The sequence below is a fragment of the Mesoplodon mirus genome, assembly GCF_964341445.2.
Source record: "Mesoplodon mirus genome assembly, chromosome: 13".
Lineage (NCBI taxonomy): Eukaryota > Metazoa > Chordata > Mammalia > Artiodactyla > Ziphiidae > Mesoplodon > Mesoplodon mirus.
This window is the reverse complement of record NC_138989.1, coordinates 57,392,136-57,407,056: the sequence shown is the minus strand read 5'-3', so window position 1 is coordinate 57,407,056 and position 14,921 is coordinate 57,392,136. Positions and strand designations below refer to the sequence as shown.

The 14,921-nt window shown below is 33.4% G+C and overlaps 1 protein-coding gene across 2 annotated transcripts in view; it reads right to left on the bottom strand.

Moving 5' to 3' along the window:
* The window catches only part of PIK3C3 (phosphatidylinositol 3-kinase catalytic subunit type 3), a 145,585-nt gene that overhangs the window by 79,014 nt on the left and 51,650 nt on the right, over window positions 1-14,921 (bottom strand). For both annotated transcript variants that reach the window (XR_014295789.1, XM_082641434.1), the window contains exons 6-9: window positions 14,384-14,479; window positions 11,684-11,755; window positions 7,010-7,114; window positions 6,111-6,203 (exon numbers count right to left, since the gene is read on the bottom strand). Coding sequence is in view for 1 of the 2 variants with exons in the window: in XM_082641434.1 (XP_082497560.1) it covers window positions 6,111-6,203; window positions 7,010-7,114; window positions 11,684-11,755; window positions 14,384-14,479 (366 nt within the window). In the remaining variant the exon portion in view is untranslated. The remainder of the gene's footprint in view (window positions 1-6,110; window positions 6,204-7,009; window positions 7,115-11,683; window positions 11,756-14,383; window positions 14,480-14,921) is intronic.

Below are 14,921 nucleotides of genomic sequence, written 5' to 3'. Positions count from 1 at the left end.
CCCTCAGACTGACTCTCACTACACCAAACATCTAGAGTTTGGCACAGCCTTCTAGCTAAGAGCCTCAACACCAGTTTCTTTTCTAATCATTTCACAGACTGTCAGACACTCAAGCTGGAAGTGATTTTATTAGCACAAACTCCCACTGTCAGCAGAAATTTACCTTATAATACCTCTGCCCAAAAGAGACCCAATATTTACCTAAGTAATTCCAGTGACTAATTTCCAAAGTACTCATTGTATTTACAGACAGTGAAACAATTCTTGCTGTTTTTTAAACCTTGGCTTCTTTCTCAAAAACATTCCTTGATACCTCTCACAATCCAAACCTGTGACTCTCATTAAGCTCTCATTGCCCCTCTATGCTTCAACCAAGCTAACCTATTTTATAATGACTAACTCCTGTCTATAAGGAGTTCCTTCCTTCCTTATGCTCTTCACCAAAACTGTAGTGTCATCTTCTTTAAGGCCAGCTTGTCAAAATCTCAACTTTTCCAGGCAGTTTTCAGCAACTTTCAGCTCTTCTTTTAGTAGCTGCCTCAGTTTTACTATCTTCATTTAAATGATGCTCTTCTAACTACCAAATGCTTTTCTGGGCATTCTTATGTCTACAACTGGAGTCTGCATCCCCCAAGGATAGCTATCCATTTCTTCTGCACCTCCTACACACCATTTAGTGCAGTGCTCCTTCTCCATATAAAAACATGGACTGCCCTCCTAACTTATTCTATGCATTTATTTTTCACTTCCAAAATGTATTTCTAGACTGAAAGTGGAAACAAAGCAATACTTCTTAAACAACTACAGTGAAAGCTTTGCCATTTCACAGTACATCAGTAGTCTTAATAGAAATGTGCAGGTATGTACTTATTATAAGCAAATCTTGCAGCAAGCCAATGTACTCAGTTCAGCAACTGAAACAATCTAACTCCCAGATTCTCAGATTTATAGATTTATTAGTAAGATTTATGGAATACACTGCTGCCAGGGAACTTAAGACACTGTACAAAGATTTCACAACTTGATAATGCTAAATGTTACAAATGTAAACAAGGAGATAATAGAATGAAGGAGGAAACAAGAAGAGTAATGAGAAAGAAAGGAAGTGTAACAATTTGAAGACAGTGATAATAATGATGATACTTAATCTCAGGTCCTTTAAAGATGCTTTATTGATCTATGTAAAACAAAAGGTACAGGATTCAAATGCAATTTTATCCCTAGAACTTCCACAGATAGTATAGGCTTTAGACTAAGCCAAGGTGTTTGGGTTCAGATCTTAATTTCCAGCTCCACCAATTATTACTGTGTCACATGGAGCACATTATTTAACTTTTAAGTGATCTATCTCATAAGGTCGTGGTAAAAATGAAATAAGTTAATGAATATAAATGCTTAAAACAGCATATATATATAATAAATAGTTGATAAATGTTAATTATTTCAACTCTGATATTATTGTTATTCTATTTTTGTTGTTGAGTCCAGCATCAAATGTTAACATTATTGTATGTATTACCATGTTTTATATTAATAGCAATAAATGTTTTGTTAATCTCCTTTCTGATCTTAGAATCACTTCATTGTTATCTCCTACTTTTAGAATCATGATCACATTTCAGAGCTGAAAACACTGTATTTATCATATATATTTCTAATATTAACTTCTACCAACTAAATTTTGGAATTTACTACCTTGTTGCTAAAGGAAAACCTGTTCTTCTACTCAAGACACTTCTGACATCAAATGTGTGGGTTGTCCACATGAACCAATTCCCTAATTCTCTGCAGACACTGAGTGTCCTACAATTTAACTGAATTCTGACACTCAGTGCAGATTGCAGAGCTTAAGGGGTTAGTCTCACAAGACTGCTTCCCATTTCAGATGCCAAGAGCAAACACTGGATTCTCAGGTACCCATACTTCAGCCCAGCTTGGCTACATATTGAGAGTTCCCATGACCCTTCCTCAGGCTCAATAATTTGCTATAATGGCACAAAGAATTCAGAAAAATAGTTTATTATTGCTGGTTTATTATAAAAGACATAAATGAATAACCAGGTGAAGAGGTACATTAGGGGAGGTCCAGAAGGGTCCCAAGCACAGGAGCTTCTGTACCCATAGTTAGGAATGTGCCACCTTCCTGGCATATGGATGCATTTACCAACCCAGAAGTTCTATAGGTTTTCATAGAGATTCCATAACGTAGACACAATTGATTAAATCATTAGCCATCCTTGAGTTATTAATTCTATCCCCAGCCCCTTTACGATCTCCCCTCCTCCCTCCACAGAGGTCAAGGGTGGGGCTGAAAATTCCAACCCTCTAATCAGAGGTTTGGTTCTTTTGGCAATGAGCCCCACTCTCCAAGAGTCACCTCATTACCATAAATACAGGTATAGTTGAAAGGGACTTATTATGAAAAACAAAAGACACTCCTCTCATCCTTACCACTCATGAAATTCCTAGGGTTTTAGAAACTCTGTGCCAGGAACCAGAGATGAAGACCAAATATATGATTTCTTATTATATCACCATATCACAGCTATTCTCCTAATATTTTAAATACAAAACATTCAAAAATGAAATATCTCCTTACCATGCTCCTTCCACTTGCCATATTTCCTTATTTCAGTCACTCAGGCCTAATTCTTGGGAATTACCTCCAAGTCGTTTTACACATTATCCTCTCCTTCCTTTGTTCTCCAATACAGCTCTCAAAATCCATACATAAGCCTCCTAATTATGTCTCTTTTTTCATTCTCAGCTCTGCTCCGATCCACCTGGTTCATCTTCCTTAAAACATCACTTGTTTAGACACATTCTGTTTGCTTTAGGGGTTTCCTATTGCCAGTGATATCCAACTCCGAACCACAGAATTCAAGGCTCATTACAATCTGATTCCACCTTTTCTATTTAAAGAACGTTTCATACAAACTATTCTGTCTCCTGAACCTAACACTCTGCCTTACTCATGCTTTTCTTTCCCATGAAAAATGATCATCAAATAAGAATGACCATCAAAGTCTGTTCAAACTTCAAGGCCGATCTTGGCTCTGTAAAACCTCCCTCATATCATGGCACACTGATCTTGTTCTCCTTCACATCTCTATTATAGTAATTACCTGTTTACTAATAAGACAGTGACCCTTTATCAGTTACTATCCTCTACCTCCATTTTGGCTGTGTGTAATTATCTTTTCCCCAAAACAGTTTTAATTTATATGAAATTTACAGGGACATAATTCCTCGAAGCTCAGAGTCTTAAATAACACTAGGCCAAGAGTTGATACCAAATGCTTGCTGAATTGAATTCATTTCTGCTATGGTTTGCCATCAACTTCTTGCCAGGAGGCACAAATATGATTATTGTCCTGATGTCACTGTCTCAGAAGCAGCCTCATAAAAGCATTCAGTGTGCATCACTATTACCTTCACCATTATGACTCTTCCTACTATTTTTGTTCCCTAAGCATAATGGAAAGGCATTAATATAACAGTTATTTTTCATTAACATTTTAATAAGAAAGGCCATTTACCATGTTAAAAGCTGAAATTTTTTTAAGCTGAATTTAAAAAGTTACAATAGTCACATTTTGAGTTCTGCAAAAATGAGTCACTTCCTATATGCTATGGACCACAAAATTAAAAATACTTCATAAATTCAACTGATTTTGTTGGACAAACTTATTACTGTGAACTTTTCAGTTACAACATCAAGTCTAGACTAGAGGGCTTTTTATCCGAAATGCTTAAGACAGGTCATTTAGAAAAAAATAGGTGGAAAGACCAAATTTATTATTATTTAAATTATTTATTTATTTAAAAAATAAATAAGAAGTACAACTTTGTAAGAACAAATTTCCACCAACTTGTTTCCTGAGCACTGCTTTCTCTCTAGGAAGTCTTTTCAGTCTTAGGGCTCAACTGTCAAATAACCTAAATCACAGTTCCTGAGAAACTGGCACTGAACGAATTTCTTTTATAAATAAATTAAAGGACAATGGTACAGGAGTATTTATTTTCTACAAAACCCATTTTAAATTATTACAAAGATACAAATGTAGCTATTTTAATAATTATTTTGGTCACTTCAAGATCAATATATATTTGGTTTTCTGAAAAGTGCTTCCTAAACAAAAAACAGTGTTCACTCTACTCTAGTGATCTTAAGAATCCTATAATATGTCCTGAGAAGTGAAGTTTCATCACCTACCTTTCAAAAAGTTGAAACCAATTAGTTAAATGAAACTTGTCACACACTTTATATCACTTGAGCATTTTATTTCTTTTCACATATCTAGAAGTAATTTAATTTCAGTGGGAAGTGACGACTTGTTAAAACAAACAGTTTTCCTTGGAAGCCTTTCTATCTAAGGGAGTTCTGCTTTGTAAATCTATTCTATGCTTCTTGAACCTATACATTCTAACAAGTTTAATTCAATATCTTACTGTGTATTTTTAGACAGCACTGTGCTGCATTCAAGATGCAATTTCTGTGACCAAGGTTATTCATTTAACAGAGTATCACGATACTAACTCAATCTTTTTATAAAACGCATAAATCATAAACCTGTGCTTCTGCTGATGAATCTTTCCTTTTTTTGCAGGGATAAAGAGAATAACACTCAAAAGCTATAGCAAATTTAAAATTCCTCTCTCATTCTTGTTATAGATATAAAAAGAATGAATATGATTCATCTACAAAGAATTTCCCAAGGCATCAATAAAAGATAAAGAAGAAAAGCTGAAGAGTTAAAATGAGCTGTAACTGGATTTTTATCTTTACTTTAGAGACTAAAGGAAATACAATTGTTTCAGAAAAACAAGTTAACATAGTAGCTAAAGACAATCTCATAAGATTGTAAACATTCATTCATTCTCACATAATTATATATCTATCTGACAGATATTAATTTTCCTGATGCTTCTCTGTTTTGCCCACAATGCATTTCAGAATTCCTGTTAAGGCATGCATGATGCTGTATTTTCTGTATAATCCTCTTTTCTATGACTTCACTGACTACCTTCTCTACTAACTCATAAATGTGAGCCTATCAAGAAGCAGCATTTATAAGCTTTGATTCTGCACAGGTTCCTTAATCTCTCTAAGACTCAGGTTTCCTCATCTGTAGAATAGTAACAATAATACCTATATTGTGGGGTTGCTGTGGGATTTCAAATATCCCTGACACAGTGGTTGTTTAATAAATGCTGGTTATTATTATTATACCTTAACAGTTAGTCTTTGAACCTATGTTCTAAGAATTTACCGACTATTTTATGAACTAGAAGAGACTTAAAGTTCACTATAATTTAATAGACTCATATTAAATATGAGGAAACTATGACATTAAATATGTCAAAAAGCTTCTTTGTGACAATAAATAGTAATAAATAGTAAGCCTCAAAACTAAGTCTCTACACTCAAGTCTAGTGCTTCATCCCAATTCTGTCTCTCCAGAAACTTTATCTACTCCATAGTTTCATTATGGAAAGCAAATGTCTAGTTCTGACCTAGCCTCTATCCTCATGCCAAGCTGGATGCCATTCTACCAACTCAATTTACCATTTCAAATTACATTTCTCATACTCTCTCTCTAGCCACATCTCCTCCAGAATTCTATAGTTCTTTAAATAACATAAATCTTTTGCTGGCTACTCAGGCTCAAAGAGGTGAGAAGAATGAAGATAAAGTGAGTCAACATTTACTCTGCACCTACTATGCATTAAGTACCCAACCAGGTTATTCATCTGTATTATCTCACCTGTGAAGGAGAGTTGTCATAATTAGAAAAATGAGGAAACAAAGCTTCCAAAGCAACTTGCCTCACCTTACCCAGTAAGAATAAGTTGTAGTGCTGGAAACTGAGCCCAAGTCTCTCTGACTTAACCCATTCAGACATTGTCTATACATCAACAAATAGGTACATGTGTCTTTGTGTTTTAAATTTTTAAAAAATGGAGTAACAATATATATTACTCTATAAACCTTTCTTTTTTCAAGTTTGACAATAAGTCTGTATTTCTATGGCAGTTTTACTTCATTTTGCTCATTAGCAACAAAGTTTATAGATAATTTGATATATGAAAATATTCAAGAAACTCACTTTTTCTTGATTAGTAAGATAATATCTAAACTTCCATACAAGATCTTGTTCTTCATATGTAAGTTGCTTGGTTGGTGGATAACTCACAATAATCTATAACAAAGAAAAAAAAACTACTTTTGTCAAATAAAAAAAATCTTCCTATATATTTCCATTTCATTTAAAATTTTTCATGCATTTAAATATATCTATAATTGAACTATTATAGAAGGAGAATATACATGCAGACAAGTAAGACTTAAATTTGCTGTACTTATCAGTTCAAAAAGTATATTAGAGTATAAGAGGAGAAAACGATAAGATTAAAAAAAGTCAAGTTCCATATTAAAAAAAAAGTATGTAATTACAGAGCTAATTTACTTCAACCAAAGACACAACAAATCCAAATAATAAAAGCTCCCCCCGACCAAACTACTGCATGCAAGATAGGCTCAAGGATTGTACAACACAGGGAATAGAGACAATAATTTGTAATAACAGCAAATGGAAAGTAACCCTTAAAAATTGTATAAAACATTTAAAAAAAAATAAAAAAGAGGGAAAAAGTCCCCTCCCCCCAACACATACACAAGGAAAAGGAAAAAAAAAAAAAAAAAACACCCAAATGATAAACATTTCTCTTGTTAAGTCAGCGGAAGCTCAGGCAATGTATCTTACGGCCAGTTTCTAAGAACACTATATCAAGAAAGCATATACTATTTGCAGTTCTGTCTCTAGGGCTCATATATTTCCTGAAAGCCCCAAAATGATATAAAACTACAGAAATGTGAAGTTGTTGAAATTACATAGGGTTCATTAACCTGTGTCTGAATAACTTTTAAGTGATGTGCTATCGCATCAGTTGCAACCAAAATACCCACTTAATTATTTTTAAATTAATATTTTATAAATTCTCTTACATTCAGTTGATCTCTTGTGGCAGCATTAGGTTTAAGATCGTGGTCAGAGGGTCCACTTCTTAAACTCCGGGCAAGTTTGTGGTGTTTGCTCTCAACTAAATTTTCCTATAAATTAAGAATATTAAGTAACAATGTAAATTTCACCAGTAAGCAGTTTCAACAGCCATTTAGAAAAGTAAATAGTTACTTAAGACTAGTTTATAATATTTAACATTTTATTCGTGTTACAACTTTAGTCTCCTATGTATCTTGTGGTGATAGGGAAAGTAAGCATAACTTATGCTTCACCAGGTGCACCTGAGCATGCCATTCCAGTTTCTTGTTTTAACTCTCCGTTGTATTCAAGGTTTTATACCCTCTACCAACTCAAATGTCACCTTCACTCCAAAATCTCCCCTGGCAACTAAGATTAAAGCACTCCCTCTTCCTATGAGCTACTAGTGACTTTGTGATATAATTGTATTATCATCTTAGAGTTTAACTGCCAGTAGTAACTGAGGGCAGGGACAATGAATGACCAAAATGCTTAACTATTTTACCTATGGCCCAAATCGTTAGTTTTGAACATACTGTCTTTGCTTAAGAGACTTTATTTTATTCATTTTTTCATGTGTGAATTGTCTGTTCATGTTTTTTTTCCTAATTTGGCTTTTTGGTCCTTTATTCTTCAGTTTTTAAGAGTTCTTTACATATTAGATATTCAGTTCTTTGTCTGTGATGTATGTCACAAATAGTTTCTCCCAGTTTGTCAATTGTCTTTTGACTTTGTTACAGTGTTTTTGCCATGCAAATTTTTTAACATAGTCAAATTTATCAATCATTTATTTTGTTGCTTCTGGATTTTGACTCAACGTTAGAAGGTCTTTCCCTACACTGACAGTAAAGTACTAGTAAGGTTTCATTTTAGAATATTTAAATCCCTGATTCATTTGGAGTTTTTCCTTATGTATGGTGTGATGTGTGGATTTGATTTAATTTCATCTTTTTCCAAATGGCTCATTCCCCAGCACTATGCTCCAGTGATGAAATGCCACCTTTGTCAATTTACATATGTACTTGGATGTATTTCTGGGAATTTTAGTCAGTTCTACCAGTCCATTTGCATATGTACATGTGCTAGTACCACACTTGTAACTATAGAGTCTGTTTTATTGCCTGATACAGTGATATACCAGCTTAGCGGCACTCAATGTTTGTAAAAATATATTCCTCTGTTTAGTTAATACTAATGGCTACAAATTAAAGTTTTTTAACATGGGGGTAAGGAGGGTAGCTTTTTTTCTTAATCTTTTGTTTTGTTTTTTCTTGATAGTATTTAAAACTAAAAATTGTTGACAGAGGTCCTAGATCTTTGATTCTTAATTACAGCATCCATAATATTAAACCTATAATTGTTGATGAGCATTTTCTTTAGAAAAAAATACACTAAATATACAGATATCTCATTTACCTGACATTTTGATAGAAGTTAATATGGTCCCAGTATGACAAAACTTGAATACTCTCAACCACTTTGAAGGTAACCATTAGTGTGTTTCAAATATCCAGAATGCAAAATACAATTTGATTTTATAATGAAAATTCAGTGTCAATTTTATTTTTATTTTTTAACGTTTCTATTGGAGTATAATTGGTTTACAATGGTGTGTTAGTTTCTGCTTTATAACAAAGTGAATCAGTTATACATATACATATATCCCCATATCTCTTCCCTCTTGCGTCTCCCTCCCTCCCACCCTCCCTATCCCACCCTTCTAGCTGGTCACAAAGCACCGAGCTGATCTCCCTGTGCTATGCGACTGCTTCCCACTAGCTATCCATTTTACATTTGGGAGTGTATATATGTCCATATATACACTACCACTCTCTCACTTTGTCCCAGCTTACCCTTCCCCCTCCCTGTGTCCTCAAGTTCATTCTCTAGTAGGTCTACGTCTTTTTTTTTTTTTTTACATCTTTATTGGAGTATAATTGCTTCACAATGGTGTGTTAGTTTCTGCTTTATAACAAAGTGAATCAGTTATACATATACATATGTTCCCATATCTCTTCCCTCTTGCGTCTCCCTCCCTCCCACCCTCCCTATCCCACCCCTCTAGGTGGTCACAAAGCACCAAGCTCATCTCCCTGTGCTATGCAACTGCCTCCCACTAGCTATCCATTTTACATTTGGTAGTGTATATATGTCCATATATACACTACCACTCTCTCACTTTGTTCCAGCTTACCCTTCCCCCTCCCCATGTCCTCAAGTCCATTCTCTAGTAGGTCTGTGTCTTTACTCCCGTCTTGCCCCTAGGTTCTTCATTTTTTCTTTTTTTTTTTAGATTCCATATACATGTGTTAGCATATGGTATTTGTTTATCTCTTTCTGACTTACTTCACTCTGCATGACAGATTCTAGGTCCATCCACCTCACTACAAATAACTCAGTGTTGTTTCTTTTTATGGCTGAGTAATATTCCATTGTGTATATGTACCACAACTTCTTTATCTATTCATCTGTCGATGGACACTTAGGTTGCTTCCATGTCCTGGCTATTGTAAATAGAGCTACAATGAACATTGTCGTACATGACTATTTTTGAATTATGGTTTTCTCAGGGTACATGCCCAGTAGTGGGACTGCTGGGTTGTATGGTAGTTCTATTTTTAGTTGTTTTAAGGAAACTCCATACTGTTCTCCATAGTGGCTGTATCAATTTACATTCCCACCAACAGTGTATGAGGGTTCCCTTTTCTCCACACCCTCTCCAGCATTTACTGTTTGTAGATTTCCTGATGATGGCCATTCTGACCGGTGTGAGATGATATCGCATTGTAGTTTTGATTTGCATTTCTCTAATGATTAATGATGTTGAGCATTCTTTCATGTGTTTGTTGGCAATCTGTATATCTTCTTTGGAGAAATGTCTATTTAGGTCATCTGCCCAATTTTGGATTGGGTTGTTTGTTTTTTTGATATTGAGCTGCATGAGCTGCTTGTAAATTTTGGAGATTAATCCTCTGTTGGTTGCTTCATTTGCAAAGATTTTCTCCCATTCTGAGGGTTGTCTTTTCATCTTGTTTATGGTTTCCTTTGCTGTGCAAAAGCTTTTAAGTTTCATTAGGTCCCATGTGTTTATTTTTGTTTTTATTTCCACTTCTCCAGGAGGTGGGTCAAAAAGGATCTTGCTGTGATTTATGTCACAGAGTGTTCTGCCTATGTTTTCCTCTACGAGTTTGATAGTGCCTGGCCTTACATTTAGGTCTTTAATCCATTTTGAGTTTATTTTTGTGTATGGTGTTAGGGAGTGTTCTACTTTCAGTCTTTTACATGTAGCTCTCCAGTTTTCCCAGCACCACTTATTGAAGAGGCTGTCTTTTCTCCATTGTATATTCTTGCCTCCTTTATCAAAGGTAAGGTGACCATATGTGCGTGGGTTTATCTCTGGGCTTTCTATTCTGTTCCATTGATCTATATTTCTGTTTTTGTGCCAGTACCATACTGTCTTGATTACTGTAACTTTGTAGTATAGTCTGAAATCTGGGAGCCTGATTCCTCCAGCTCCGTTTTTCTTTCTCAAGATTGCTTTGGCTATTTGGGGTCTTTTGTGTTTCCATACAAATTGTGAGATTTTTTGTTCTAGTTCTGTGAAAAATGCCAGTGGTAGTTTGATAGGGATTGCACTGAATCTGGAGATTGCTTTGGGTAGTATAGTCATTTTCACAATATTGATTCTTCCAATCCACGGTGTCAAATTTAGATCTATTAACTTTATTTTATTAAGCTAGGCACAGGATCTGTGAAGATACTTAGGTGTTTGTTTCTAAGATTCCCAAGTGACCTTTGTTTTCTAACTTTTTATTCACTTTTCCCCCCTATTTCTTCCTTTGATGTTAGGCCATCAGCCATTACTTCCTGCGCTAATGAACTGTATTTACTCATCATGTTTTCATCTTCCCATATACTACTTTTTATCTGTTTTGTTCTGATTAGGAAGGTAATTAACCTAATTAGAAATGTATAAAAGAAGGAGAAACTAGTTCAGAGTGATATAAATGAATTCTAAGTGTAAATATCACAGTATCTATTATGTTACTTTAAGGATTTTTTGCCTGGAACTTTCTAAATCTGAAGTGATCAAATTAAATCTCTGCTGCAAAGTAGGAATTCTTCCTCTTTCTTATTCCTGAGAGAGCTATCATCTCAACAATTCAATGCAGGTATATCAAAATCATCCAAGACACCATAATCCAAACTGAATAGTTCTAGTAGCTACAATAATCTTCCCTATTTTTCAACAAAATCAGTCTCCCTAAAATTTCCATCCATTGATCTTAGTGTTATCTTCTGGTATAAATTAATTTCCCTTCTGTTATAATGACAATCTTTCAAATACTTGTTTCCCCAAGTCCTTCAAGACTGCATTCCATAGTTTTTTCAATAATGCAAACAAAATGGTTCCCCAACACTATACTATCTTGACCTTATTTTAAGGTGTTAATATTTCTTGTAAAGATTCCATCTGAACCTGATTACATATATCAATAGCTGAAGTGAATTTATGAATGACTTTTAAATAACCAATGTAGTTACAGATATAGTTTTTGAAACAAAAGTGTATGATGTGGATCTAAGTCATAATCACTCTGGAAAAAAGAATTTTCGTAAGAAATTTGACAATGACTCACCATAGACATCTGAGGGTCAGGAACTTTCACTATCTCAAAGCTTGTTAAGATTGGAGATGACTCATCACCATCCTGGATTACAGCATAACAAGTTAAAAAAATTTTTTTTTAACCAAATGGTTAAAATGCCATACATGATCATGTACACTCTAATGTATTTTAATTTTTAATGAACATCGTTCCTCCCTTTAAAAAATTATCTTCATTCAACTATATTTTAAAATACATATCCATTTTTTACCTTTTGTTGCTGATAAAATATTTTGAGAAAAATAAACTCTAACAATAAAAAAAATCTGTATTATAGTTTTTAGAGATATCAGGTCTGGAAATTAGTAGATTGTCTTTGACCAGATTTTGTTTTAAACTTTGTTTATAATGACTGAGTCAAAATAGTATGTCCTAACTTTCAAACGTAGAACAAGAAACCAAAGAGTATAATTACAATATGGTACAATGGATCTGTCGCACCATTTGCAGAAACTACTAAGTGGATTTTGGTAATTTTTCAAATTATCACAATTAATTTCCACTCAGATAAGTAGAATTTTAAATGTGGGTTAACATTACTCAAACTTATATATGACTAAAAACTCAGCAGCATTGCTTCTCAGAGGATACTTACTCAACGCAATGCAAATTTGAATAGCAAGAATCAATCCATCAATTCTTAAGAAATAAATCGGTCTTATTTTGTTGGTATTATCATTTTTGAAGAATTTTGGCTTTTACTTTTATCCAATTCAGGCAAGAAAGGTAATTCTGAACAATAAATGTCACTGAATACATCCTGGAAAAGGATAAACTAATTAAGGTTGAAATTCATTTCCTCACAACTGTACACCTAGCATCAAGTTTTTCTGTCAATTTCCAAATGCTAGCATATTTTCAATTTTAGATATGAACAACAAAATCAGGAGAGACTGAAAGAAGGGAAGTATTGTGACTTTACTTTAGGTTCAGTAATTGAGTCCTACAGAAAACCACAAATTCCCATAGCCATTGTTTAACAGGCTGGTTCTCAGTCACAACATCAGAAAACACATTTATCAGCCCAACTGTGACAAGTAATCTTCACTAAGCCTATCTGTCACAAAAGACAGGTGACAAGAAAGTCTATTTCCATTAGATTCAATACACTGGCCCAGCAATCTTTACACTAAGTGGAAATATGACAGGGTAGGTAGACAGGAATTAATTTATGGGCAATTTTCAAGAAGCAGTAGAAAGGGGTCAAGAACCTTTTCAAAAATACTTGAAATTCTTCTAATTTCTGTTCTGTTATTATTTAATCTATCATCAAAGCTGTCTTTCAAAAGATCCTTCAAGTCTCCAATGATTGAAAGTACCATCACCATTAGCATGTTTCTGCAATACAAACTCCATATGGGCAGGAAATATTGCTTTTAATGAAATTACATATAGTAAAAATATAAAAAGTGATTTTATTAAGATGTATTGGTAACAAAACAATTTCACTCACCTACATTTCCCTTTTTAATGTAGTCTTTCTAATGAATTAACAAACAATATTAAATAGTCTACCTTCTTATCTATTTTTTCCCCCAGAGATTACTATTTATAAAATAAAAAGCTGAAACAAGTTAACTTTTCCCTAACCTTTTACTTTAGGAAGGGGTACAAGCTAAAGGGAAAAATACATTAACTTGAAAAGTACCAGAAAAATGATCACAAATTAACTATACAAACCCTAAACCTGCATTATGAAAACATCTTTCAAATAGTAATTTAATAGTTATAAAACATATATTTTTAAAAAATCACTTGTGACAACTTTAACAAATAACACTAATGTGTAAAGGTAATTTAAAAGTGCTGCTTCTAATGAACAAATAAACTGCATATAGCTTAGCTCTATGCTAGAAGAAATATTATTCTATTATGCCGGGTATCGAAAGTCTGTCCTCATTCACACTGATTCTGATTTGCACTGTCCTCATAAGCACTTGTCTCAGTACTTCCAAAATAACAGAAGGTACTTAATTTATGTGGTTTTGAACTATGCATACTATTATTTCTGTAGTACTAAAATGAAGACCCATAAATAAGCATTTAAGGCACAGATATTTTTCAAGTACCTAGATATCAAATATACAACTACTTTCTTTTGATAATGAACAGACCAGAGCAAATTCATAACTTCATATTCATTACCACTCAGCCTACTGATAACATGGTTTCCTTAATTCTGCATATATTATATAAATGAACATTTATAAGGTATTTCATAAGTATACTTATGCTGGAATTGTTACATATACAATTCCAACACATTACATACACACTCAAATAACAAACATACCCTTACCATTCAATAGCCTACCACATAAAAAATATGATTCCCTCTTTTTACTTTTCAAATGGACACTAATTGTTAATGAAGCTACTGCTTTAATGTCTTACTTGCCAATTTACAGAACAATTAATCAAAAAGTTTTTAATCTCTTGAATATTTATTGAATTCTATAACCCAGAACTGCATTATATGAGTGATCAGCTTTTGTAATCTTGTTGTAGCTATATGATTTGATTTGTGTATATACAAACAGCTACTGCTGACAGCTGTCTGCTGCCATTCTGCAGCCAAAGAATTCATCCCAGCAGGAAAAACAGTAAATTTTTTTTAATGTTTCCCCTCCCTTCTACTTTAGAGACCATAAACAGTTCCAAGGAAAATACCTTTTCATAATAAACAATACCATATTCCTTATCATCACACTTGACACATCGAAACTCAACCATCAAGTACATGAAATTAGAACTTCGTTTTTCACTCTAAAAGAAAAAAACAAGATTTTTTATGAAAAATGATTTTCTTCAACATCAGTTTGTATCATTATTCCCAATTCAGTAATACATGGATTCTATCAAATATAATTTAAAATGTAACAAATTTTTATTTCATTATTATAAATGCACTGTTTTACATAGCACTACTATTTCATTATATACAGCACTACTGTTTTATCCAGAAGTGTCTACTACTCACTTATAACTCCCTCCTCAAACTTAATGACATTTTTGGTTTATTCAGTAGTATGAATTCTATTATATAACATTTTAAAGGTATTTCATATGCATTTGCAGGTTAATTATTTTATTTTAAAAAATTTGTATTTCTAATAATTTTAAGCAAAGAACAGTTCACCTTTAAACAATATGGACTAATCTAACTACAGAAATTAATATAAGTATAAAAAAAAACAAAAGTAAAACA